This window comes from Phacochoerus africanus, chromosome 9 (assembly GCF_016906955.1).
Source record: "Phacochoerus africanus isolate WHEZ1 chromosome 9, ROS_Pafr_v1, whole genome shotgun sequence".
NCBI classification, from domain to species: Eukaryota; Metazoa; Chordata; class Mammalia; order Artiodactyla; family Suidae; genus Phacochoerus; species Phacochoerus africanus.
In genome coordinates this window covers 25032217-25056653 of record NC_062552.1, presented here as the reverse complement: position 1 = coordinate 25056653, position 24437 = coordinate 25032217, and the positions used below count along the sequence as shown (strand labels likewise).

General features: G+C 58.2%; 1 protein-coding gene across 14 annotated transcripts in view; it reads left to right on the top strand.

Annotated features, from left to right (window-relative positions):
• TNXB (tenascin XB) overlaps nt 1–24437 on the top strand; it is a 60977-nt gene that overhangs the window by 12598 nt on the left and 23942 nt on the right. For 7 of the 14 annotated variants that reach the window (XM_047795441.1, XM_047795440.1, XM_047795446.1 and 4 more), the window contains exons 5-20: nt 1558–1714; nt 1897–2160; nt 5071–5439; nt 6495–6788; nt 8725–9015; nt 9392–9697; nt 11560–11925; nt 12323–12649; nt 13049–13375; nt 17076–17381; nt 19121–19420; nt 21201–21488; nt 21764–22072; nt 22895–23209; nt 23332–23655; nt 24054–24353. In XM_047795441.1, coding sequence (XP_047651397.1) covers nt 1558–1714; nt 1897–2160; nt 5071–5439; nt 6495–6788; nt 8725–9015; nt 9392–9697; nt 11560–11925; nt 12323–12649; nt 13049–13375; nt 17076–17381; nt 19121–19420; nt 21201–21488; nt 21764–22072; nt 22895–23209; nt 23332–23655; nt 24054–24353 — 4843 coding nt within the window. Of the gene's footprint in view, nt 1–1557; nt 1715–1896; nt 2161–3192; nt 3713–5070; nt 5440–6494; nt 6789–8724; nt 9016–9391; nt 9698–11559; nt 11926–12322; nt 12650–13048; nt 13376–17075; nt 17382–19120; nt 19421–21200; nt 21489–21763; nt 22073–22894; nt 23210–23331; nt 23656–24053; nt 24354–24437 lie in introns of those variants that run through there. The other 7 variants (XM_047795451.1, XM_047795444.1, XM_047795448.1 and 4 more) reach the window with 6 other exon arrangements.

Sequence of the window (24437 nt, the reverse complement as noted above, 5' to 3'; positions counted from 1 at the left end):
CATAATACCCAAAATGGATACTTGAAAGAGAGTAGTTTCCTTGCAGGGGTGTACTGTACATGGAGCTTTGGGTGGAGATCTAATTCCACTTAAGATGCAGCCGTACCTTAGGCTGTGAGAGCCTGAGCTGCCCGAGGACAACAACCGTATCTTTTATTTCTGCGTCTCCAGTGCCCAGAATGAGGCCAGGTCCAAAATCAGTAAACGTTTCTTTGTGGAATTTTGAGCAGGCGGGCCTTGTGTTCGAGGGGGCCTATAACCCTGCTGAGGAGACACATACCCAAAAGGAAGTGTCACGAAGTGGGACACACCCAGATCACACGGCCAAGAGCAGGTGTCTGTGGGGAGGCTCAGGCTGGGGCTTTAGGAGGAGGTGAGACTTGAGGTAGCAGCCCTCAGTCCTGTCATCTTACGAAGCCCCCTCGTGCCCAGATGGTCAGGGTTGTGGGGTGGGGGTGGGGGAGCCAGAAGGAGAGGCCTGGCGTGTGTCAGGTTGAGTTCTGACAATCAGCAGACAGCTGATGAACAGCCACAAAGGTAGTGTCCGTAACAGGGGGCTCTCAGGTCACATTCCTTGGGTTTAAATACCTGCCACTTTCTTGGGGTTGGTGACCTCGGACAAGGCGCTGAATCCTTTTGTCCCTCACTTTCCTCATCTATCCAATGGGAATAATAGGACCTACTTCATGAGATTCTTTAAAGAATTAAGTGAGTCCATACATGGAAAAAGCCTTGAAGAGTACCTGGCATGCAGTAAGTATTCTAGATGTGTTTGCTGATACCACCCACGCTCAGCAGCTGCATGGGGCCAAGTTCTTCACCGTCCCATGTTGACTTTGCCTGGAAGTGGAGAAAGAAACAATAAAGAGGAGTGTCCGGAGCTCCCGTGGTGGTGCAGTGGAAACAAATCCAACTAGTATCCCTGAGGATGCAAGTTGGATCCCTGGCCTTGCTCAGTGGGTTAGGGATCTGGCATTGCTGTGAACTGTGTTGTAGGTTGCAGATGCAGCTCCGATTCAACCCCTCGCCTAGGACCTTCCATATGCCACAGGTGTGGCCCTAAAAAGCAAAAAAAAAAAAAGGTGGGGGGGAGTTCCCTGGGGGCTCAGTGGGTTAAGGATCTGGCACTGTCACTGCTGTGGCTCTGGTTACAGCTGTGACGCAAGTTCAGACCCTAGCCCGGGAAATTTTGCATGACAGCCAAAAAAAATAAAGGATAGGGAGTTCCTGTTGTGGTGCAGCAGAAGCGAATCTGACTAGGAACCATGAGGTTTCGGGTTCCATCCCTGGCCTCGCTCAGTGGGTTAAGGATCCTGCGTTGCCGTGAGCTGTGGTGTAGGTCGCAGACGCGGCTTGGATCCCACGTTGTTGTGGCTCTGATGTAGGCTGGTGGCTACGGCTCCGATTAGACCCCTAGTCTGGGAAACTCCATGTGCCATGAGTGCGGCCCTAAAAAGACAAAAGGCAAAACAAATAAAATAAAGGATAAAGAGGCAGGGACAAAAGTGGCAGGGGCGAGATTGCCAGCCCTGATCCGCCTGGTGCTCTCTCTTGCAGACAGAGGGGGTGAGTCCCCCGTTCACAGCACGGGTGCCCAGCTCTGCCTCAGCCTATGACCAGAGAGGACTGGCCCCTGGTCAGGAGTACCAGGTCACTGTCCGTGCCCTTCGAGGGACTAACTGGGGCCCTCCTGCCTCCAAGACCATCACCACCAGTGAGAGCTGGAGCTTGGGGGCCGGGTCCTGGGGGGTGATCCGGATTTGAGAGGGGCAGCTGGGACTATGCCCTCTAAGAAGGCAGGGGGAGGGATTGGCTTGGGGCAGCAGTCGTAGAAGGAAAACGGGTGACTGCAGAACCGAACTCCCAACTGATCCCGCCTCTCTCTAACCTGGCTAGTGATTGACGGCCCCCAGGACCTCCGCGTGGTGGCTGTGACACCTACCACGCTGGAGCTCAACTGGCTTCGGCCTCAGGCCGAGGTGGACCGCTTCGTGGTGTCCTACGTCAGCGCTGGCAACCAGAGGGTGCGGCTGGAAGTGCCATCCGAGGCGGACGGGACGCTGCTGACCGGCCTGATGCCAGGTGTAGAATACGTGGTGACCGTCACTGCCGAGCGGGGCCAGGCAGTAAGCTACCCGGCTTCTGTCAGGGCCAACACAGGTATGCCTGGCCAAGGGTCAGGGAAGTTTCCCAGCCTAGGAGCCCCTTCCTTGGGAGCTCTCGGGTAGGGGTCAGAGGCTCCTCGGGATGAAGTTGAGGGGGTGTGTGGTGGTCTCAAAGCGCCCGCGGGGGGCCTGGCTCTGGCCCAAGGGCTCAGGGGAGACAGTCCTTGGGTGCTTGGAGTCCTGTAGGAAGGCTGCGGGTTGGGGGTTGGGAGGAGCTGCCTCCTGGAGAGACGCTGCGAATAGGAGAAGCTGTCTGACCCACCCAGATGGGGGAGGTTCTGGTCCAAACTTGGGCACAGGGACAGCCCTTGGGCTCAGTCAGTGGTCGGTTCGTGTAAGGACTGGAATTAGGCAGATTAGAGATCAGCACTCCTGTTGACTTGAGGATTGGGGTGGGGGGTGGGTAGCGCTCAGTAGTAATTTTCCACTAACCCTCAAGGTCTCTTAACAGCTGCCCGGATCTTTCTTTTCTTTTCCTGTGACAGAGGGAGCCCACCTCGCTGTAGCTCACAGCCTCCCTCCCACGCCCTGTTCTCTCCCTCAGACACAGGGCCCCACCCGCTGGTTTTTTCTTTCTAGGGCACCAAGAGTGGCAGGCTTGGAGGGCGAGGGGTGAGGGCTTCCGGGGACACTAACTCCTTTCTCTCTTTCCAGGTGGGGCTGGGGCCCAGGGAAGAGGCCTCTGGCTCGCGGGGGAGGGACGGAGGGCAGGACTGCCGTGGGGAGGAGTGCAGGGATTGGTGGGGGGGCTGCCTCTGACCCGCTCTCCCCCTCCCCCTTTTTCCGCCCTGGCAGCACCAGGCCACTACGGTTACGCGGAGGCGCACCCCCCAGCCCCGTCCCCCAGCCCCGGCCCCGGCCGGCCCCGGCCTCGCGCACCCCGCGCCCCACTCGGCCCCCTCGGCCCCCGCGGCCCGCGGAGGAGGGGCCGGAGGAGTCTCGGCCCGGGCAGAGCCCGCCTCAGCCGCCTCGGCGGCCGTGGGGCAACCTGACGGCCGAGCTGAGCCGCTTCCGCGGCACCGTGCGGGACCTGGAGCAACACCTGCGGGCTCACGGCTACCCACTGCGGGCCAACCAGACCTACACGTCGGTGGCGCGCTACATCCACGAATACTTGCAGCGGCGTCGCCTGGCGGCTGCCGCCCCCGCCGGCTCCCCCGCGTCCCCGCCCCGTCGCCCCCGCCCCACCGCCAGCCCCGACTCCGGCACCTGGAAGCGGGACTCCAACCAGGGCACCCACGGCCTCTCGCCCGAAGGCGTCGACCGGGGGGCTGCGCCCCGCCACCCCAAGCCCGAGGTGCTGGGCAGTTCCGCCGACGGCGCGCTGCTCGTGTCCCTCGACGGGCTCCGCGGCCACTTTGAGCGCGTGGTGCTGCGCTGGCGGCCCCAGCCGCCCGCAGAGGGTCCCGGCGGGGAGCTGACCGTGCCGGGCACCGCGCGCACCGTCAGCCTACCCGATCTCAGGCCCGGCACCACCTACCACGTGGAGGTCCACGGGGTGCGGGCAGGGCAGACCTCCAAGTCCTACGCCTTCATCACCACCACAGGTAGTGTGGGTGGGGCCTCGGAACCACCCATCCCCTGCCCCCCATCTGCCTGCGGTTGCAGTCTGCATCCATGAGTTCCCCCCACTGCCTCGCTGCTGAGACTGCCACCCAGCCACGCCCTTCTGCCCTCAGGCCCTAACTTGTCCAGGCTCCCAGGGACCCCCACAACAGAGCACGACTTCCTGTGTCTCCAGAAGTCCCCTCCACCCCGGGGGTTCCGGTGGATGCCCAAGGCCTGAGAGCCCTGGTGTTTGGGGCTCCCTGATTTTCACGTGGGTTCCTGGGGCACTTCTGCCAGGAAGCTGTTCTAGGCAATGGAAGGGGCATTTGGTAGGAGGGGCAGTGTCTGCAAAGACTCCCGCTGGAGCAGTTTGGGTGGGGTAGGGAATGAAAATTGTGGTTCCCCACGATGACTCACTGTGGTGAGGGTGGCTGAGGACTGTGGTCAGTGGTTACTATTTTCCACAATTTGGCCCTGACCTCAAAGGGACACATCAGAACTTCTAGCGGGTGGCCTTGAAGCCATCAGGCAGCATGTATATGTGAGAGGCGAAACCACTGTTTCTTGAGCTGCTTTTCCAGACCTTCTTGCTCCCTTCACGCTTGTCTCTCCCACAGGAATGATGTCGGGGCTCAGGGAAGGGGTGCCCTGTGACTGCCATGGGGAGGGTTGGGGACCTCTTCTTCCCCCATAGGGCCCAGATGCCATCTGAGCTGGATGTCCACCCCGCCCCCTCTCCCCCCTCTTCTCTACTCCCCACCCTCTCTTGCATCTTCCTTCCCTAACACCACCGTTCCTCCTCTCTTCCAGGCTTCTCACTGCAGCACTAATGGAAGCTGAGACCACCACCCAATGGGGAGGGGGTGCTGTGGGGAGGGACCTGGTGTCTGTGGGGGCTGGAGGTCATAGGAGCCTCGTGGAGGGAGGGATGGTAGGCTTTGTTTCTTTTCTTCTTCTCCTTTTTTTTTTTTTTTTTGGCTGCCCCATGGCGTATGGAGTTCCGGGGCCAGGTATCAGATCTGAGCCACAGTCATGACCTGAGCCACAGCTGTGGCAACGCCAGATCCTTAATCCACTGTGTGGGGCTGGGGGTCGAACCTGTGTCCCAGTGTACCCAAGGCACCGACAATCCTGCTGCACCACAGTGGGAACTCCCAGACTTCCTTTCTTTAATTTGTCCCCTGCAGGCCTGTCTGTGTAGGACTCTGGTGGACCTTTGGAGGATGAAGTGACCCAGGAGCAGAAAAGGGAGGGTCTGTAGGCTCTTAGCGGTTAGAGGGCAGAATCTGGGAGCTGGGCTTTCCTTTCTGGCTGTCATTCTAGACTCTTCTGTTTTTCTTGCCCTGCCTTTTCCCAGGGTCCTCTCCCTCTGGCCTCTTGGGAGCCACTGATGAGCCTCCTCCCTCTGGCCCTTCAACAACTCAAGGCGCCCAGGCTCCCGTCCTGCAGCAGCGCCCCCAGGAGCTGGGAGAGTTGAGGGTGCTGGGCAAAGACAAGACAGGGCGCCTCCGCGTGGCCTGGACCGCCCAGCCTGACACCTTTGACCACTTCCAGCTGCGTCTCCGGGTGCCCGAAGGGCCAGGGCCACACGAGGAACTACTGCCAGGGGATGTCCGTCAAGCTCTGATGCCCTCACCCCCTCCTGGATCCCCCTATGAGCTGTCACTTCGTGGGGTCCCTCCTGGGGGCGAGCCCTCTGCCCCTCTCATCTACCAAGGCATTATGGGTACATCCTGGATTCTGCTCAAGGCCTGTGTCCTGAGGTTGGGGGAGGGGCTGGGCCATTAGGGCTTCAGAGATGGGCTGGAAATTGAAGGGCAGGGCTGTTCCCGTCAGGATGGTAGGAGAAACAAGGAGAGAAAAGGAATTGAGAGTTCAGAGGCAAGAGGGCTGGAGGGGGTCTTAGAACAATGATAGGGTGGGTTGGGGAGGGGAGCAGAAAAGCTGGAGGTTGGGACAACGATTCCAGGAGAGAGGCTGTGGGCTCCTGGCTCTCCACTTGCAGCTTTCTTTGCCCTGTGACCTGCCTCCACTTCCTGATCTCCGATTGGCCCCTTACATCTCCCAGGGCAGGTGTGGGAAGGCCTCTGGCCCTGAGGGTACTCCCCCTCAGCCCCCTCCTCCCATTGCCTTCCCTCAAGCCCCTGCCATCCCCTCGCTGGACCAGTTAGGATGGTGGTACTGCCCCCTCCCTGGGAGCCCAGCCTGCAGAGGACAGCACTGCAGGGTCCCCTCAGTCAGTTCCCCTACGGGCGGAGGTTCCTGGGTGTCAGGCACCCCACGGCCATCAGGACTTGAGATGGGTGAGGTGTGTGGAGCCAGTGCAGGAGCCTGAGTTCCTGGCTCTCACTTTTCCCCTGATCCCTCTTTATGGGACGGGGTAGCCAGCTCTCCCAGCGACTCCAGACGGAGGTCACCACTGGGAAGAGGGTGGCGGGGAAGAGAAGTTAGGCTGAATAGCGGTGGGGAAGTGCTGAACTCTCAGGAAGAACCCTGGGGACCTGAAACTCCCCAAAGATCCTGGTGTGAGGAGGAAGGGGGGCCCCTGTGAGGGGTGGGGAAGCTGTCACAAGGAAAGAGCCAAAGCTGTCACTCCAGAGCAGAGATTGGGGAGAAATACCCCACTTTGCTTCACAGAAAAGCTGGTCCCAGAGGAAATGGAGGCTTGGAGGGAGGGAACTGTCCACGATTGGGTGAGCCCGTGGGCGGAGGAGAGGGAAGGAGACTGGGGCCAGGCAGTGGCTGAGCCCACCTGCTTTGCTTTTGTCCCCCACACCCCAGACAGGGATGGGGAGAAGCCTGAGAAGCCCATGGCCCCGCCACGCCTGGGCCAGCTGACAGCGACCGACATAACCTCCAGCTCCCTGCTTCTGCGCTGGACGGTCCCCGAGGGCGAGTTCGACTCCTTCGTGATCCAGTACAAGGACAGGGACCAGCCCCAGGTGGTGCCTGTAGAGGGGCCCCAGCGCTCAGCCCTCATCTCCAACCTGGAAGTCGGCCGCAAGTACAAATTCGTCCTGTATGGGCTCGTGGGCAAGAAGAGGCACGGCCCCCTGGTGGCTGAAGCCAAGATCGGTGAGTGAGCGCGGTCACACCCCGCCCCTGCCCCTGCCCCTGCCCTCTGTGGGGTCCTGAAGAGGGTCTCCCCAGTGCTTTGGGAACTCCAGGAAGGCTTCCTAGAGGCGGTGGTATCTGAGGTGAATCCTGAAGGGAAATTTGTCGTGGGTCAGGCAGACAGAGCTGTGAGAACGAGGCAGGAGTGAGGGTAAGAGAATCAAAGTGAAATCTCTTTCCTCTGGAGGGGGGAGAGGTCACCTGGGAACTGAGGCCACTGATCTCATGTGTCCAGGTGGCTTAGACCTCGTTTGAGGACCCTAGGGGGCCTCTGATGGGCTTTAAGTGAGAGAGTGACATGATTCAACATCTGTCTTAGAAATAACACCGAGGCTGCTGCAGAGGATAGCTGGAGAAGTGAGTTAGGAAGTGGCAATGGCTGATGGTGGCCTGGCTGGCGTGGTGGCCGTGAGGCTGGCCGGAGGAAGTGAGGGAGAGTGAGGAGGTCCCTGTTTCTGGGTCGGGCAGTCCTATTCCCCGAGGCAAGGAACGGCGGGTGTGAGGGACAGTGCAGTGCGGGACTCTTACTTAAACATCTAGCGTTTGTTACGTGTCACGTGTTCAAGATGTGTATCCTCAATGTTTAATCCCTCTAAGCAGCCCCGTGAGTCATGTCCATTTTATAGATGAGGAGAATCCAGGCGCAGGGAGGGCAGGGTCACTTAAGCAGAACATGGTGGGGCCGTGGGGATTATCCTGCTGCCCTCATGGGCCTGGAGAGCAGAGAAAAGGCCTGATGAGGGGCTGTGGGTGTCCCAGTGGACAGAAGCCCGGGTCGGGGGACGATAGGGCCATTGGAACCCTGGAGGTGGCCGTGAGCAGAGGACAGGAGCCTGCTGGGCAGCCTGAGGGGTGAACTGGGGGAAGGGATGCCAAAACAAAGGGTGCGGTCAGACGTGTCAGATTCCGTAGGAGTGATTCAGTCCTATAGAGCGTGCACAGGACTTAGCAAGGTCACCACTGACCCTGCTGGTGGAGCTGCTGGTGGAGGGTGGAGCTGGATCGGGAGGGTGATGGAGGTGAGGACATGACTACAAGCAGTGTAGACATCTCTTTCTGGAATCTGGGCTGGCCGTCAAGAGCAAAGAGGGAGGGTGGAGGCTGGAGGGCGGTGCGGCTGCCGCCGAGTGGAGGACCTTGTGTAAATGCGGATGGCGCAGCCCAGGGAGTGAAGGGTGGGAGGGAGGGAGGGGGCCCAGAGCACAGGTGTGGGAGGCTCTCCCACAGGAAAATGCTCCAAGGATTGAGCTTCCCTGTCTTGGGGAAGAAACCAGCTAGTCGTTAGGCCTGGAAGCAGTAGAAGCTGTGCTGGAAGACTTCCCCGGCCATGGAGACCTGAAAGGGGCTGGCTGGGCCTCCTTCTCTCTGAAGCCCCTCCCCAGGCTGCCGAACGAGTCAGGGCCACACTAGTCCATACGGTGCTTTTTTAAAATTTTATTTTAGTTTTATAGGGCCACCCCCGCAGCATATGCAAGTTCTCAGGCTAGAGGTTGAATCAGAGCTACAGCTGCTGACCTACACCACAGCCACAGCAACTCAGGATCCGAGCCACATCTGCGATCTACACCACAGCTCACGGCAACGTTAGATCCTTAACCCACTGGGCAAGGCCTGGGATGGAACCTGCATCCGCACGGATACTAGTCAGGTTCATTACCACTGAGCCACACCCGGAACTTCCCCATACAGTGTTTTTGTGCTGCACCAAAGAAGACTTAGTACACAGCTTGGTGAGCAAAGTGCTGGCGGGATTTCAGTCCCTCAGTGCTCCCTCAGTCATGTGCCTTCGTGCAATGAACAGCCCGCGCAACCTCACACAGCATCCCTCTGTAGAAGATGGATTTCTCCCGTCCCCTTTGACTCATGCCCCTTCTTTCTCTCTACTCCCTCTTCCTAGTGCCTCAGACTGATCCCAGCCCAGCGACTCCACCCCGCCTGGGGAAGCTGTGGGTGACAGATCCCACCCCCAACTCGCTGCACCTCTCCTGGACTGTCCCCGAGGGCCAGTTTGACTCCTTCGTGGTCCAGTACAGGGACAAGGATGGACGACCCCAGGTGCTGCCTGTGGAAGGTCCTGAGCGCTCGGTCACTGTCTCCCCCCTGGACCCTGAGCACAAGTACAGGTTCACTCTGTTCGGGATTGCCAACAGGAAGCGTCACGGCCCCCTCACGGCCGATGGCACCACTGGTGAGTGGCAGCCACCTACGTCCCCATGTGACCCCTCCCAGTCTTTCACACGCTGGCCCTCAGCCAGGAGCCAGCTGGGGCCGCCCAGCGAGATGGCAGACTCCACGTCCTCGCCCTGCTTTGGGGCTCAGGGCCAGCCAGCCTCCCCCACTCTGCTGGGTCCCTTTTATTCCTGTTCGGCTGCTCCCCAAGGCCCAGGTGTGTCATAGCCTGGCTGTGCTCCCCATCTCAGGGGTTCAGTGCTCATGCTAATCAGGTAGAGCCCCCAGCCCCCCCCCACCCCGTGCGCGCCAGGGTGTGACAACCCCTCTGGACCCCAGGCCCCCAATCCCAGGGTTCTGCCAGTTCAGCCCTGCCCTGGTCTTCCTATTCACAGCCCCAGAGAAGGGAGAGGAGCCCCACCACCAGGAATCCCCCGAGCAGCCCTTGCTGGGGGAGCTGACGGTGACTGGCACCACCCCAGACTCCCTGCGTCTATCCTGGACGGTGGCTCAGGGCTCTTTCGACTCCTTCACGGTCCAGTATAAGGATGCGCAGGGGCGCCCCCAGGTCGTGCCCGTCAAGGGGGATGAGAACGAGGTCACCATCCCCGGCCTGGAGTCCGACCGGAAGTATAGGATGAACCTCTACGGGCTTCACGGCAGGCAGCGCGTGGGACCTGTGTCCGTGGTGGCTGCCACAGGTGAGTCGGGGTGGCCTGGGCCTCCCTTCCCTGCCAACCCCCAGCCCACTGAATGGGACCTGGCCCAGGATCCTTTGCACCCGCCTCCGCCTTCTCTTTCTCGTCTCCAGTTCAGCCAAAGCCTCCACCCTCCTCTTCCCCATGTCCCAGAGCTTCGTGGCCACCTGCGAACCCCTAACTTCTTTCTTGGCCCAGCTTCTCCATCTCGAACAGGCCCCATTTCCCCCATTTCCCCCATTCCGAGCACTGGCACTCATCCCTCCACCCCAGGCTGTCCCCCCCCAGACATCCTCAGCCACTGTGTTCTTCCGCCACGGGTGTTGCCGGCCTTCTTCCTCTGGCTCAGGCTGTGGTCTTTCCTGAGCTTCCGTTGCCTGCTGCCCACACCCTCCGCCATGGCTGCTCTGCTCAGAGCTGGCAAACCCAAGGGACATGAGGGCCACGTTCCCGCAGCCTCCTCCCAGCTCCCGGCGCCCTGATTCCCAGCCAGTTTGGAGCGGGGCAGATGGCTCACTTCCAGTGCCCCCCCCACTCCCTCCTGCATTCCTCCTTGGGCCCATGCTCCCAACCACGAGGCTACACAGCCAGGAAATGGCACTGGATTGGGGAGCTGGGGCATGGGCTCCAGAGCCAACTGCCTGGACTTTAATCCTACCTCTGGGATCTTGTGCAAGTTACTGAATGTGTCTGGGCCTCAGCTTTCTCATCTGTCAAATGGGGATAATAATGGTAACTGCTTCATAGAGCTGTTAGAATTAATGAGTTAATGTACATATGACACTTGGAATAGCGCCTGGCACATCAAAGGTGCTACTGAAGGGAGTTCTTGTAGCGGCTCAGTGGGTTAAGAAACCGACCAGTATCCATGAGGATCTGGGTTCCATCCCTGGCATCACTCAGTGGGTTAAAGATCTGGCGTTGCTGTGAGCTGGCAGCTGCAGCTCCGATTCAACCCCGAGCCTGGAAACTTCCATGCACCACAAGTGTGGCTCTAAAAAGACAAACAAAACAAAACAAAACAAAAACCCCTGCTGTGAAGCATGAGCTGCTATTTCTCCCCAGCTCTCTAACTTCACAATCTCTTTTTTTTCTCCTCACCTCCCACCTTCCCCATCCTTGCCTGGGTTGTCATTCTTGCCTGCTGCCTCCTCAGTTTCCTGTCCCTTGAGCAGTCCCCCATGGACTGGGGGGCTGGGTCACAGAAAGGCTGGCTTCCCTTGCACCAGTGTCTCCACCCCACGGAGCCTCAGCAAAGACCTGGCTGCCACAGACAGGGACGGATGCCCTTGGGGCCGTGATTCTAACCCCAGCCAGGGACCAGCAGGACCCTCCCCAGCCTCCCCCCCCATCTCCGAATCTTTCTCCTGCTCTTGTCTGAAGTAGAGGGAGGGGCACGACTGTCCAGGGAGGCCTCAGCCAGAGCACATGCCATCCCTGCCCAGATGAGCGGCAGGCAGGCAGTTGGAAAGCCCTGGGGAGGAGCAGGAGCCAAAAGGGAGAAACGCAGGTGGGAAGAGGCCTCACTGCCCACTCACTTCCCTGAGGTCAGTGCTGTCCATGAACACAGTGTAGGATTCCTCAGTTTCCTCTCTTCCCATCTCACCTCCTTTCTCAGACATGAAACCCCCCACTCCCACAGAACCCCCAGTGTGAGTGGGCCAGCAGTACACAATGGGGTTTGGGGGCCTGTCTGAGCCCTGTCTCCTCTGATGAGTTACTGAATGGCTAATATAAAGGCTGTAGGAACCCCTAGGCCAACAGCTTGAAGAGCGTCTTTGCCGGCTGTGCTTTATTGTCACGGTGAGCATCGCCAGCAAAGCATGTCACCCTTAAAGCCTGTATCACCTGATCTGTTCTCTCAGCCCCCCAGGAGGTTGTGAACGAGACCCCCAGCTCCTCAGAGGAGGAAGAGACCCCCAGCCCCACAGAGATGGAGGAGACTCCCAGCCCCACAGAGCCCCCCGAGGAGCCCATCCTGGGGGAGCTGACGGTGACAGGATCCTCCCCGGACTCTCTGAGCCTCTCGTGGACGGTCCCCCAGGGCCACTTCGACTCCTTCACAGTCCAGTACAAGAACGGGGACGGGCAGCCCAAGGTGGTGCGGGTGCCAGGGCACGAGGACCAGGTCACCATCTCGGGCCTGGAGCCCGACCACAAGTACAAGATGAACCTGTACGGCTTCCACGACGGCCAGCGCGTGGGCCCCGTCTCTGTCATCGGGGTGACCAGTGAGTGGAGCCTGGAAGCCCCAGGGTGGGGCCTCATGGGAGGGTCAGCCTCTCTCGGGTGGTGGGTGACTGGGGTTCAGGAGGCCCCTCTGCCGGAGGCTGAGCCATGCTGCCCTTTGTCCCCCACCCCCCAATCCCTGGGCTCCCTGAGACCAGCAGGTCCTCCTGGGTAGAGAACGGCCTCTGGAAGCCATGCTGGTGGCTGCCCTGGTCCCCACAGCTGAGCCCGGAGGCTCTGGGTGTGTCTGTGAGCTGCCAGCTGACCAGGACCACCCGGGCCCAAGGACGGGCTCCTCTGAACTGACCTTGGGGCCTGAGTGGGGGTCACAGCTTGGGAGGAGACCCCAGGACATCTCCCGGGGACCCTGGCTCACCCTGTCTGTGTCTCTCTTCTCAGCTGCCGAGGAGGAGACCCCCAGCCCCACAGAGGTGGAGGAGACCCCCAGCCCCACGGAGCCCCCCAAGGAGCCCGTCCTGGGGGAGCTGATGGTGACAGGATCCTCCCCCGATTCTCTGAGCCTCTCGTGGACAGTCCCCCAGGGCCACTTCGACTCCTTCACCGTGCAGTACAAGGGCAGGGCCGGGCCCCAGGTGGTGCGTGTCGGGGGCGAGGAGAGCGAGGTGACAGTTGAGGGCCTGGAGCCCGACCACAAGTACAAGATGAACCTGTATGGCTTCCACGACGGCCAGCGCGTGGGCCCCGTCTCTGTCATCGGGGTGACCAGTGAGTGGAGCCTGGAAGCCCCAGGGTGGGGCCTCATGGGAGGGTCAGCTTCTCTCGGGTGGTGGGTGCCTGGGGTTCAGGAGGCCCCTCTGCTGGAGGCTGAGCCATGCTGCCCTTTGTGCCCCCCCCCCCCCAGTTCCTGGGCTCCCTGAGACCGGCGGGTCCTCCTGGGTAGAGAATGGCCTCTGGGAGCCATGCTGGTGGCTGCCCTGGTCCCCACAGCTGAGCCCGGAGGCTCTGGGTGTGTCTGTGAGCTGCCAGCTGACCAGGACCACCCGGGCCCAAGGACGGGCTCCTCTGAACTGACCTTGGGGCCTGAGTGGGGGTCACAGCTTGGGAGGAGACCCCAGGACATCTCCCGGGGACCCTGGCTCACCCTGTCTGTGTCTCTCTTCTCAGCTACCGAGGAGGAGACCCCCAGCCCCACGGAGATGGAGGAGCCCCCCAGCCCCACGGAGCCCCCCGAGGAGCCCGTCCTGGGGGAGCTGACGGTGACAGGATCCTCCCCAGACTCTCTGAGCCTCTCGTGGACGGTCCCCCAGGGCCACTTTGACTCCTTCACCGTGCAGTACAAGGGCAGGGCCGGGCCCCAGGTGGTGCGTGTCGGGGGCGAAGAGAGCGAGGTGACAGTTGAGGGCCTGGAGGCTGGACGCAAGTACAAGATGCACCTGTATGGCCTGCACGGGGGGCAGCGCGTGGGCCCTGTGTCCACCGTGGGTGTGACCGGTGAGTGAGGGCGGGGCCCTTGTTTGTTTTCCTCCCACCCGCGGCAACCGGCCTCCCTGTGGCAGTGGACTCCCTTGCTGTAATGGAACAGGAGCTTGGGGAAGAACTAGAAAGAATAGTTCACTGGAGACTGGACTACGACCAGCTACACGACCTCGAGCAAGTTTTAAACTTTCTGTGCCTGTTTCCTCATCTGTAAAATGGGGATAATACTGCCTACCTCACAAAACTGTTGTGAGATTAAATGAGTTAACAGACTAAGAATGGTCCTGGCACAGAAGACATGTGCTCTCAGCATTTGCTGCCATGACTGTTGTATTTGTCCTTACTCTGGGTCTGCTCTGTCCCCTTTGGCTGGTTCCGTTTCTTAGATGGTCAGAATGTGCGTGAGCCATGGGCCTCTTCCCCAGTGTACCTGTGCACCTGGAAACTTTCTTTCTTTCTTTTTCTTTTTTTTTTTTAAGTGCTGCACCAGTGGCATATGGAGGTTCCCAGTCTAGGGGTGGACGCTGGCCTGTGTCACAGCCACAGTGATGCCAGATCCGAGTCACATCTGTGATCTACTCCAAAGTTCACAGCCACGCCGGATCCTTAACCCACTGAGCCAGGCCAGGGATCAAACCTGCATCCTTATGGACCCTAGTCAGATTCATTTCCACTGAGCCATGACGGGAAATCCTAAAACTTTCTTTATTACTCATCCAGTGAGTGCCTGGAGCCAGGGAGAATGTCCCTTCCACCCAGGTACAGGGCCACTCAGTCAGCACAGGGACCAGTCTGGGCACCTGCTCTCCAGAGCCCCAGTGCAGAGGGCCAAATCCCCCGCAGGCCTCTGGGGCCCTCCTGCTCACCTGCTCAGCTTGGTCCCAGCAAAGGGCATCTCTTTTTCTCTTAGTTACTGAAACAAAGACACGGCTTTTTCTTTTTCAAAACAGCTTTTAATATAATGGGAAAGGTTTTTTTGTTTTGTTTTTTCCAGGGCTGTACCTACAGTATATGGAAATTCCCAGGCTAAGGGTAGAATCAAAGCTACAGCCGCTGGCCTACACCACAGCCACAGCAAGTCGGGATCCAGGCCACATCTGTGACCTACACCACAGCTCATGGCAATGCCGGATCCTTAACCCACTCATTGAGACCAGGGATCAAACCTGCGTCCTCATGAATACTACTCGGATTCTTAACCCTCTGGGCCATGACAGGAACTCCAGGAAAGATTTTAAAAAGCAGAAAAACAAGTTCCCAGAGCAAGGTTTCTGTACTTCTCACAGGGACTTGATTCACTTAGTTTCTAGAACCTTCCTCTCCCAATTTCTTTTCTTTTATCAGTCAGCACAGATAGTAGGGAGAGGGGAAAGCCCCCCTGAGTCGCTCTCCTGCAGGCCCGCAGGAGCAGGGAAGAGGCTCATGCCAGGCCCAGATTTCTCTTAGGGTCACCCTCAGTCTGTCCGTCTGCGGGGGGAAGATGGACTGTGTCAGGCACTGCCCACGGTGGTGCAGTCAAGGACAACCGAGTCTTGGAATTGGAGAAACAGTTCCATTCCTGGCTTCCCCAGTTCTTAGCTACATGAGGGTGCTCATTATCAGGGCAGGAGGGCGGTGGAGCCACTGAGCTGACCCAGGGGCTGCACCTGGAACACAGAATGTGCTGAATTGTTGCTAGGAGAAGAACTAGCATGTGGCTTTAGAAACATTTCTAAACTGGGAAAGGGGAGTTCCCGTTGTGGGTCAGCGGAAACGAATCCAACGAGCATCCATGAGGACACAGGTTCGATCCCTCGCCTCCATCAGTGGGTTAAGTATCTGGTGTTGCTGCCAGCTGTGGCATAGGTCATGAATGTGGCTCTGATCCGGTGTTGCTGTGGCTGTGGATTAGTCTGGCAGCTGTGGCTCCCGTTCGACTCCTAGGCTGGGAACCTCCATATGCAGCAGGTTTGGCCATAAAAAGAAAAAAAAAAAAAGATATATACTGCCTGGCCTGGCACCTGTACCCAGAAGAAGCTCAGTACATGCTGGTCACTCCCGCTCATCCTCCCTGGTTTTGTTTTTTTTTTTGTTTTGTTTTGTTTTGCCACACCTGTAGAATGTGGAAGTTCCTGGGCCAGGGATTGAACCCATGCCAAGGCAGTGACCTGAGCCACTGCAGTAACATCACTGGATCCTTAATGCATTGTGCCACAAGGGAACTCCCACCAGCCCATTTTGAAAGCAGGTTTTATTTGTATGGAGCCTAGTCTTTTTTGTGTGTGGCCACAGTGTACATTGGCTTGATGTGGAATCTCAGTTCCCAGATCAGGGATTAAACCTGGGCTGTAGAGATTAAAATGCAGATTTAGGCGTTCCCGTCGTGGCACAGTGGAAATGAATCCAACTAGGAACCATAAGGTTGCAGGTTCAATCCCTGGCTTTGCTCAGTGGGTTAAGAATCCGGCATGGCCGTGAACACAGCAGTGAATAAGGCAAAGCTTCTGCTGGAAGCTCACTTTCGATCAGAGAGAGATGAGCACCAAAGTGCATGGAGTGTCTGTGACAGTGACAAGCACTGGCAAGAAGAGCAAGGCCCGGTCAGTGAGATGGTGAGCAGGCAGGGAGGGCACAGGAAAGGACCTCAAAGAGGACCCGCAGGAGGGAGAGGACGAGCCAGTAGGCTTCGGGGGAAGAGGGAAGGTGCCTGGACATCTGTGGATCATTGAGGAATGTTTTGGAATGTTTTGCGATGTGAGAGATAAACAGGTCGGGCCTCAGGTCACTGTAAAGACTTGGCTTTTGGGAGTTTGCTGTTGTGGCTCAGCGAGTTAAGAACCCGACATAGTGTCCGTGAGGATGTGGGTTTGATCCTTGGCCTCAATCAGTGGGTCAAGGATCCAACGTTGCCCCAAGCTGCAGTGTAGATCATAGACACAGCTTGGATCCAGCGTTGCTGTGGCTGTGGTGGAGGCTGGCAGCTTGGATTTGACCCCTAGCCCGGGAACTTCTTATGCTGCAGGTGCGGCCGTAGAAGGGAAAAAGAAAAGAAAAAAGAAAGAAAAACTTGGCTCTTGCTCTGAGCAAGAAGAAAGCCATTGCAGTAAACAGGCTCTGACTAATGTGTTAACAGTGGGGAACAGAGGGAAGGGGTGAGGCAGGGAGGGAGGTGATTTCGGAGACTGTGCTCCAATCCAGTACGAGCCCGTGGAGGTGGTGGCAGGGGAGCTGGGGGTCGGGGGCAGCTTCTGAAGGTAGTGCCAATAGAACTTACTTGCGGCTGGATGTGGGGTGGACGAGAAGACCCAGGCACGACCCTTAGAATGAAGTTGTGGTTGCAGTGAGGTGGGAGGGGGTGGAGGGAGCAGGTGTAGGGACAGCTCCTGAGCCTGGTTTCAAACTTGTTGAGTTTGAGACATCAGATGCTGAGCTAGCACCAGTCTGGAGGGACGGGCAAGGTCTGGATGGGAGGGCTTGGAGCCAGCGATGCCCTTCAGAGCCAGATGGAACTTCAGACACGTTCCCAGGGTCTCAGTGGTGGCTGACAGCCCTCCACCCAAGCACAGCCCCAGATTCTGGCAGGGACTCAGAGGAGGGTTGGTGGCCAGACAGATGTTGCCAATCAGTGTAGTCTTACATCAGCACCACCCCGTGGGTACCACAAAAACAACGGGAAAAGCTACTACCAAGGGGCCAAGGGGCTTTTCCTAATAGCCTCCCACCTTTTCTGTCGCAGCTCCAGAACCGGAAGAGGTTCCTCCAGCCACCGAGCCCCCGCAGGAGCCACGCCTGGGGGAGCTGACAGTGACAGATGTGACCCCCAACTCTGTGGGCCTCGTGTGGACCGTCCCTGAGGGCCAGTTTGACTCCTTCGTGGTCCAGTACAAGGACAGGGACGGGCAGCCCCAGACAGTGCCTGTGGCTGCAGACCAGCGTGAGGTCACCATCCCCGGCCTGGAGCCTGCACGCAAATACAAGATGAACTTGTATGGGCTACATGATGGGCAGCGTGTGGGCCCCCTCTCTGTGGTAGCCGTAACGGGTGAGTGAGGGCCCGTCAAGGCAGTTCCCATCCCCAGTGACCCAGAGCCGCCCCTGCCCCCAGCCTCGCCCGTGGGTCCTGCCTCAGTGGCCCCCATAGGTCCTTCCCGGGTCACGGGCACCCGAGTCCTTTCCCTGACCCCTTGGCTCCTCTCCTGAGCTGGAACCTTCCCTGCCGACCAGTCTCCGTCTCCACTCCGCCTCCTCCCCCAGCAGGGCTGTCTTCGTCTCATCTGACCTAAATCCAGCCAGACTCTCTCTCTGATTCCCCACAGCTGTTTCCTCCCCTCTCTTTACAACCCTGCTGTGACTTGGACCCAGCTACCACCTCCCCTGCTTTGTCATTGGGGTTAAACAACACACATCCCCTGAATCTCTTCTCAGAGGCCCTTGGCCCCTGGGCCTGAGCTGTGTTCCCTTCTGGCCCAACCAGAGTCTTCCTCCCTCAGGGCAGTGGCTCTGGCTCTTGGCTCCCAGCTTCTCCCCACCCCTCATGCTACCTAGGCACAAGCTGCCACCACGTTTGTACTTCGGTGTCTAGTGAAACTGATGAGCCCTTTCAGAGCAATGGTTTTTTTTTTTTTTTTTTTTTTGGCTTTTCAGGGCCGCACCCTCGGCATATGGAGGATCTCAGGCTAGGGGTCAAATCGGAGCTGTAGCTGGTGTCTAGTGAAACTGATGAGCCCTTTCAGAGCAAAGGTTTGCTTTTTTTTTTGGTTTTGTTTTGTTTTGTTTTTTTTTTTTTTTTTTTTTTTTTTGGTCTTTTCAGGGCCGCACCCTCGGCATATGGAGGTTCTCCGGCTAGGGGTCAAATCGGAGCTGTAGCCGCTGGCCTACCCCACAGCCACAGCAGTGCAGGATCTGAGCTGCATCTGCAGCCTATGGACCAAAGCTCACAGCAACGCTGGATGCTTAACCCGCTGAGCAAGGCCAGGGATAGAACCTGCATCCTCATCTCATGGATGCTAGTCAGATTTGTTTCTGCTGAGCCATGATGCGAACTCCTCAGAGCAATGTTTTAAAATCTACAAAATAAAAGGCATGGGATTACAAAGGAAACCAGTTATGTGGATACCCAGTTATCAAAATATCTTAAAATTCAAATTGGTGATTTACGAGTCTCCGTTGTGGCTCAGCAGGTTAAGAACGTAACTAGTATCCCTGAGGATGTGGGTTCCATCCCTGGCCTCATTCAGTGGGTTAAGGATCCAACATTGCTGCAAGCTGTGGTGTAGGTCATAGAAGGGGCTCAGATCTGGCATTGCTGTGGCTGTGGGATAGGCTGGCAGCTGCAGCTCGGATTTGACCCCTAACCTGGGAACTTCCATACGCCACAGATGGATCCCTAAAAAGCAAAAGAAAAAAAAAGATGATTTAGTAATATAGGAACTTGATTGTTAGTTCATTAAATAGCAAAATTTCGTGGCATGTGTGATAACCCTACCCACATTTAGAAGCAGTGCTGAGAGTAAACAGTATTTTGAAGTTTCTGCACTAGTCCTCAGGTGATGCCACAGCCTCTGTGATTCCTGCTGGTGATGGAGTCACAAACCATGTTAGTACCACTGTGGCTGGTTTTTCCTATGTTCTTCCTCAAAGGAGATGCTACATTTCACTTAGAGGTCATTGATGATAGAGATGCGACTGTTTCTCATCTCAGTTTAAGGCCCCTTGAGGCCCATGAGGGGTTAATTCTCCCACTGGAATCTCAACTCTGTTCTTTGTCTTCCTGGATCCTAGCCCCTGTCCCTCCAGCCCCAGCCACAGAGCCGCCCCCGGAGCCACGCCTGGGGGAGCTGACAGTGACAGACGTGACTCCGGACTCCGTGGGCCTCTCCTGGACGGTCCCCGAGGGCGAATTCGACTCCTTCGTGGTCCAGTACAAGGACAGGGACGGGCAGCCTCAGGTGGTGCCTGTGGCTGCAGACCAGCATGAGGTCACCGTCCCCGACCTGGAGCCGAACAGGAAGTACAAGTTCCTGCTCTTTGGGATCCAGGATGGGAAACGGCGCAGCCCAGTGTCTGTGGAGGCAAAGACAGGTGAGAGGGGCCCGGGGAGGCTAGCCTGAGGTCCCAGCCTTGCTGCCCGTCCTCACACCGCCCTGTCTCCCCACCCTTCTGCCAGGTCTCCCTTTCAGCAACCTCTTCTGTTTCTTTTTTCGTTTTTTGCTTTTTAGGGCCACACCCGTGGCATATGGAAGTTCCCAGGCTAGGGACCAAATCTGAGCTGCAGCTGCCAGCCTTTACCACAGCTCACAGCAACACCAGATCCTTAATCCACTGAGTGAGGCCAGGGATCAAACTCATGTCCTCATGGATACTAGCTGGGTTCGTTACCATTGAGCCACAATGGGAACTCCTAGACTTGGTCTGTTTGCTTTCTTTGACCAAGGAATGCACCGTTTGTGCTCTGATGGGACCCTAGGGAAATCCAAGGGTCCTGGGGACATCACAGGTCCCCAGGGGCAGACAGCTGGTGGGGACGTAGGACATTACGATGGAGGTGACCCTCACAGGACCTGGTGGAGGAGCAGAGGCTGCCTATGTTGGGGGGGGCGGTGCGAGGAGAAGATGGGGAGCTCAGACGGGAAGGATCTGGTTTCTCCCCAAGAAGCTATCCGAGGCCTGAGAAGGAGCTGGCCTTTTGCCTTCCTGGACAGCAAGGACGCTGACGGCATTGTTGTTGTGAGAGTTTTCTGGCAACAGGGAGCCCCCAGGGGCAGGGGAGGGTCTGGACCAAAAGCCAGGAAAGGGCATGGCTGGGTTGGCCTGGCTGGGCCTGGCTGGGCAGCCGGTCTTGGGCTCCTCTGGTCCCCAGTTTCTGAGGCTCCACAAAGAGGGCGAGGAGGAAAGGGGTCCCTCTGGGGAGGCAGATAGGGGATCCAGTGTGCCTGGGCCAGTAGGAAACTGGGCAAGTGTCAGAGGAAAGAACTTTCAGGACGCGATGGCCTCACAGGGCCGAGAACCCGCAAGGCCGAGGGAGGTGGGAATGGCTCCAGGCTCCCTCCCCTGCCTCCCAGCCCCCCTGTTTCTCATAGTTCAACTTCCAGGAAGGGCTCCAAAGGAGCTTCTCCCGTTCAACAGAAGTAGGAATTATGAGAATTGGGGAAACGTCAGTAGGGGGAACTGATCCAGGAACTGGCCCCATTTCCCTGGTTCCCATCTGCTTGGGACGAGGCAGGCTTTTCAAATGCAACAAAAGAGGAGTTCCCTTTGTGGCTCAGCAGTCAAGGGACGCGACTAGTATCCATGAGGATGCAGGTTTGATCCCTGGCCTTACTCAATGGGTTTGGGATCTGACGTTGCTGTGAGCTGTGGTGTAAGTCGCAGACAAGACTTGGATCTGACGTTGCTGTGGCTGTGGTAAAGGCTGGCAGCTGCAGCTCTGATTTGACTCCTAGCCTGGGAATTTACATATGCCACAGGTGTGGCCCTAAAAAGCCAAAAAAAAAAAAAAAAAACCCAAAACCCAAAACAAACAAACAAGAAAACCAGACTGAGTCTATGATAAGCTACACCTGCCGAAGAAATCGTCTCTGGTCGGTGGTTAGAGTCTGGACGGCAGGAGGAACAAGATGGGCAGAAAGTAGGGGGTCTCCTCTGGCAGGGATGTGTTGGGACAGAAGACCCCTCCCTGCACCGGTTAAGAGGACAGAGGCGCGGCTGTTGGGGATGGTGGCGGGCACAGGAGGGTGATGGAAATATTTGGGGGAAGCACAGATCACTTGGGCAGTTCTGGGTTTTTCCAACTCCAGGGGGAGGCAGTCAAGCAGTCATTTTGGAAAAAAAACCAAACACAAGACCCTTTCTTCTCTGTCAGTGCCCCGAAGTGATGCCAGCGCAGGAGCCCCGCCCCGCCTTGGGGAGCTGTGGGTGACAGACCCCACACCAGACTCGCTGCGCCTCTCCTGGACGGTCCCCGAGGGCCACTTCGACTCCTTTGTGGTCCAGTTCAAGGACAGGGACGGGCCCCAGGTGGTGCCCGTGGAGGGCCATGAGCGCTCAGTCACCGTGGCCCCACTGGATGCCGGCCGCAAGTACAGATTCCTCCTCTACGGGCTCCTGGGCAAGAGGCGCCATGGCCCCCTCACGGGCGAGGGCACCACAGGTGAAGCCCACCCCTCCAGGGGCATCTCTGCTGGGACCCCCCACCCCCCAGACAGGTCGCGTGTGGTCCTTTGTGGTGGCTGCCCTCGAGGTTGTTGTTTGGCTCCGGCCGATCTGGCTGGGATCCAGCCCCCTCTCCTTACACGAGCCCAGAGAACCAGCCCTGTGGGACGTCGCCCTGGCACAGCCCTGACTTTAACCTCTTGGGCCTTCCTTTCAGGGTCGCCCAGCCTTCCAGAAACAATTCACCATTTCTTCTCTGTGTCCCCATCTCAGAGACTCGGCGGGCTGTGGATGAGGCTGGAACAAAGCGTCTCTCAAAACCCCGTCTGGGGGAGGAGCTGGAGGTGACCAGCGTAACGTCCGACTCTGTGGTTCTCTCGTGGACGGTCCCTGAAGGCCACTTTGACTCCTTTGTGGTTCAGTACAAGGACAGGGACGGGCAGCCCCAGGTGGTGCCTGTGGAGGGCAGCCTCAGGGAGGTGACTGTCTCGGACCTGGACCCTGCCCGCAGGTACAAGCTGCTGCTCTACGGGCTGTATGAGGGCAAGCGTGTGGGTCCCCTCTCCGCCATCGCCGTGACCGGTGAGTGCAGCTGGCCGTGCGTGCTGCCCCTCCTTCCCGGCCCCTCCTGGTCTGATGGAGCCCCACAACTTCTGAGCTTCCCGTTCCCCTTCTTGGAGGGAAAGGCTTTATAGAGGCAGAATTTATTTTATTTATGTATGTATGTATTTATTTTGCTTTTTGCTTTTTAGGGCCGCACCCGTGTCATATGGAGGTTCCCAGGCTAGGGGTCAAATCGGAGCTGTAGCTACCAGCTCACACCACAGCCCCAGCAACTCAGGGTACAAGCCATGTCTTCAACCCTCACCACAGCTCACAGCAACACCAGATCCTTAACCCACTGTGTGAGGCCAGGGATCAAACCTGTGTCCTCACGGATGCTAGTCCAATTCATTTCCGCTGAGCCTCAATGGGAATTCCTAGAGGCAGAATTTATATACAATAACATTTACTGATTTATGTGCATAATTCAGTGAGTCTGGGGAAATGTATGTCATGAGACCATTACTGTAACAAAGATATAAAACATTCCAGAAGTTTCTCTCCTCTCTTTTGCAGTCAGTTTCCCCAACCCAGCTTCTGACAGTCACTCATTGCTTTCTCTCCATTACAGTTTTACCTTTTTAAGCATTTTGTCTAACAGAATCAGACAATACTAGACTTTTGTGTTTGGCTTCTGGCACTTAGCACAGTGCTTTTGAAATTCATCCCTGGGTATCAGTCGTTGGTCCTCTGGATTGCTGGCCTCTTGCCTTCGTCTCTTTCCCTCCCTCCCTCCCTCCCTCCTCTTGAAGAGTCTTGGTGCAGTGACAGACCAGTCACCCATCTCCACCTGTCTCTCAGAACCAGCCCCCAGGGAAGAAATGGAGGCCGAGGCCCCCAGCCTGCCAGCGTCTGAGCCCCGCCTGGGCGAGGTGACCGTGGAGGAGGCCACGCCGCACACCCTGCATCTCTCCTGGACCCTGAGGGAAGGAGAATTCAACTCCTTCGAGGTCCAGTACACAGATGAGGATGGGCAGCTCCAAGTAGTCAGTTTAGGGGGCGACCAGAACGACGTCACCCTTTCTGGCCTGGAATCAGACCACAGATACCTGGTGAGCCTGTACGGTTTCCATGACGGCCAGCGTGTGGGTCCTGCCCAGGTGGAAGCTCTGACAGGTGAGCAAAGAGCTCTGCCCACTTGGCTTCCTTCCAGGTGGCCATGAAGGCCCCAGGAGGGCAGAGTCCCCGAGGACCCAGCACCCCTCTCTCAGGTCTTGCTCTCTCCATGTCTTGTTCAGCCCCAAGAGAGGAAGAGGATGAACCTTCAGAACCTCCCTCTACCACCCCGGAGCCCCTGACCAAGCCACGCCTGGAGGAGCTGACCGTGACGGACGCCACCCCCGAGTCCCTGCAGCTCTCCTGGACCGTCCCTGAGGGCCAGTTTGACCACTTCCTGGTCCAGTACAAGAACGGGGACGGGCAGCCCAAGGCGGTGCGGGTCCCGGGGCACGAGGACCAGGTCACCATCTCGGGCCTGGAGCCCGACCACAAGTACAAGATGAACCTGTACGGCTTCCACAACGGCCAGCGCGTGGGCCCCGTCTCTGTCATCGGGGTGACCAGTGAGTGGAGCCTGGAAGCCCCAGGGTGGGGCCTCATGGAAGGGTCAGCCTCTCTCGGGTGGTGGGTGCCTGGGGTTCAGGAGGCCCCTCTGCTGGAGGCTGAGCCATGCTGCCCTTTGTGCCCCCCCCGCCCAGTTCCTGGGCTCCCTGAGACCGGCGGGTCCTCCTGGGTAGAGAATGGCCTCTGGGAGCCATGCTGGTGGCTGCCCTGGTCCCCACAGCTGAGCCCGGAGGCTCTGGGTGTGTCTGTGAGCTGCCAGCTGACCAGGACCACCCGGGCCCAAGGACGGGCTCCTCTGAACTGACCTTGGGGCCTGAGTGGGGGTCACAGTGTGGGAGGAGACCCCAGGACATCTCCCGGGGACCCTGGCTCACCCTGTCTGTGTCTCTCTTCTCAGCTGCTGAGGAGGAGACCCCCAGCCCCACGGAGCCCCCCGAGGAGCCCGTCCTGGGGGAGCTGACGGTGACAGGATCCTCCCCGGACTCTCTGAGCCTCTCGTGGACGGTCCCCCAGGGCCACTTTGACTCCTTCACCGTGCAGTACAAGGGCAGGGCCGGGCCCCAGGTGGTGCGTGTCGGGGGCGAGGAGAGCGAGGTGACAGTTGAGGGCCTGGAGCCTGACCACAAGTACAAGATGAACCTGTATGGCTTCCACGACGGCCAGCGCGTGGGCCCCGTCTCTGTCATCGGGGTGACCAGTGAGTGGAGCCTGGAAGCCCCAGGGTGGGGCCTCATGGGAGGGTCAGCCTCTCTCGGGTGGTGGGTGACTGGGGTTCAGGAGG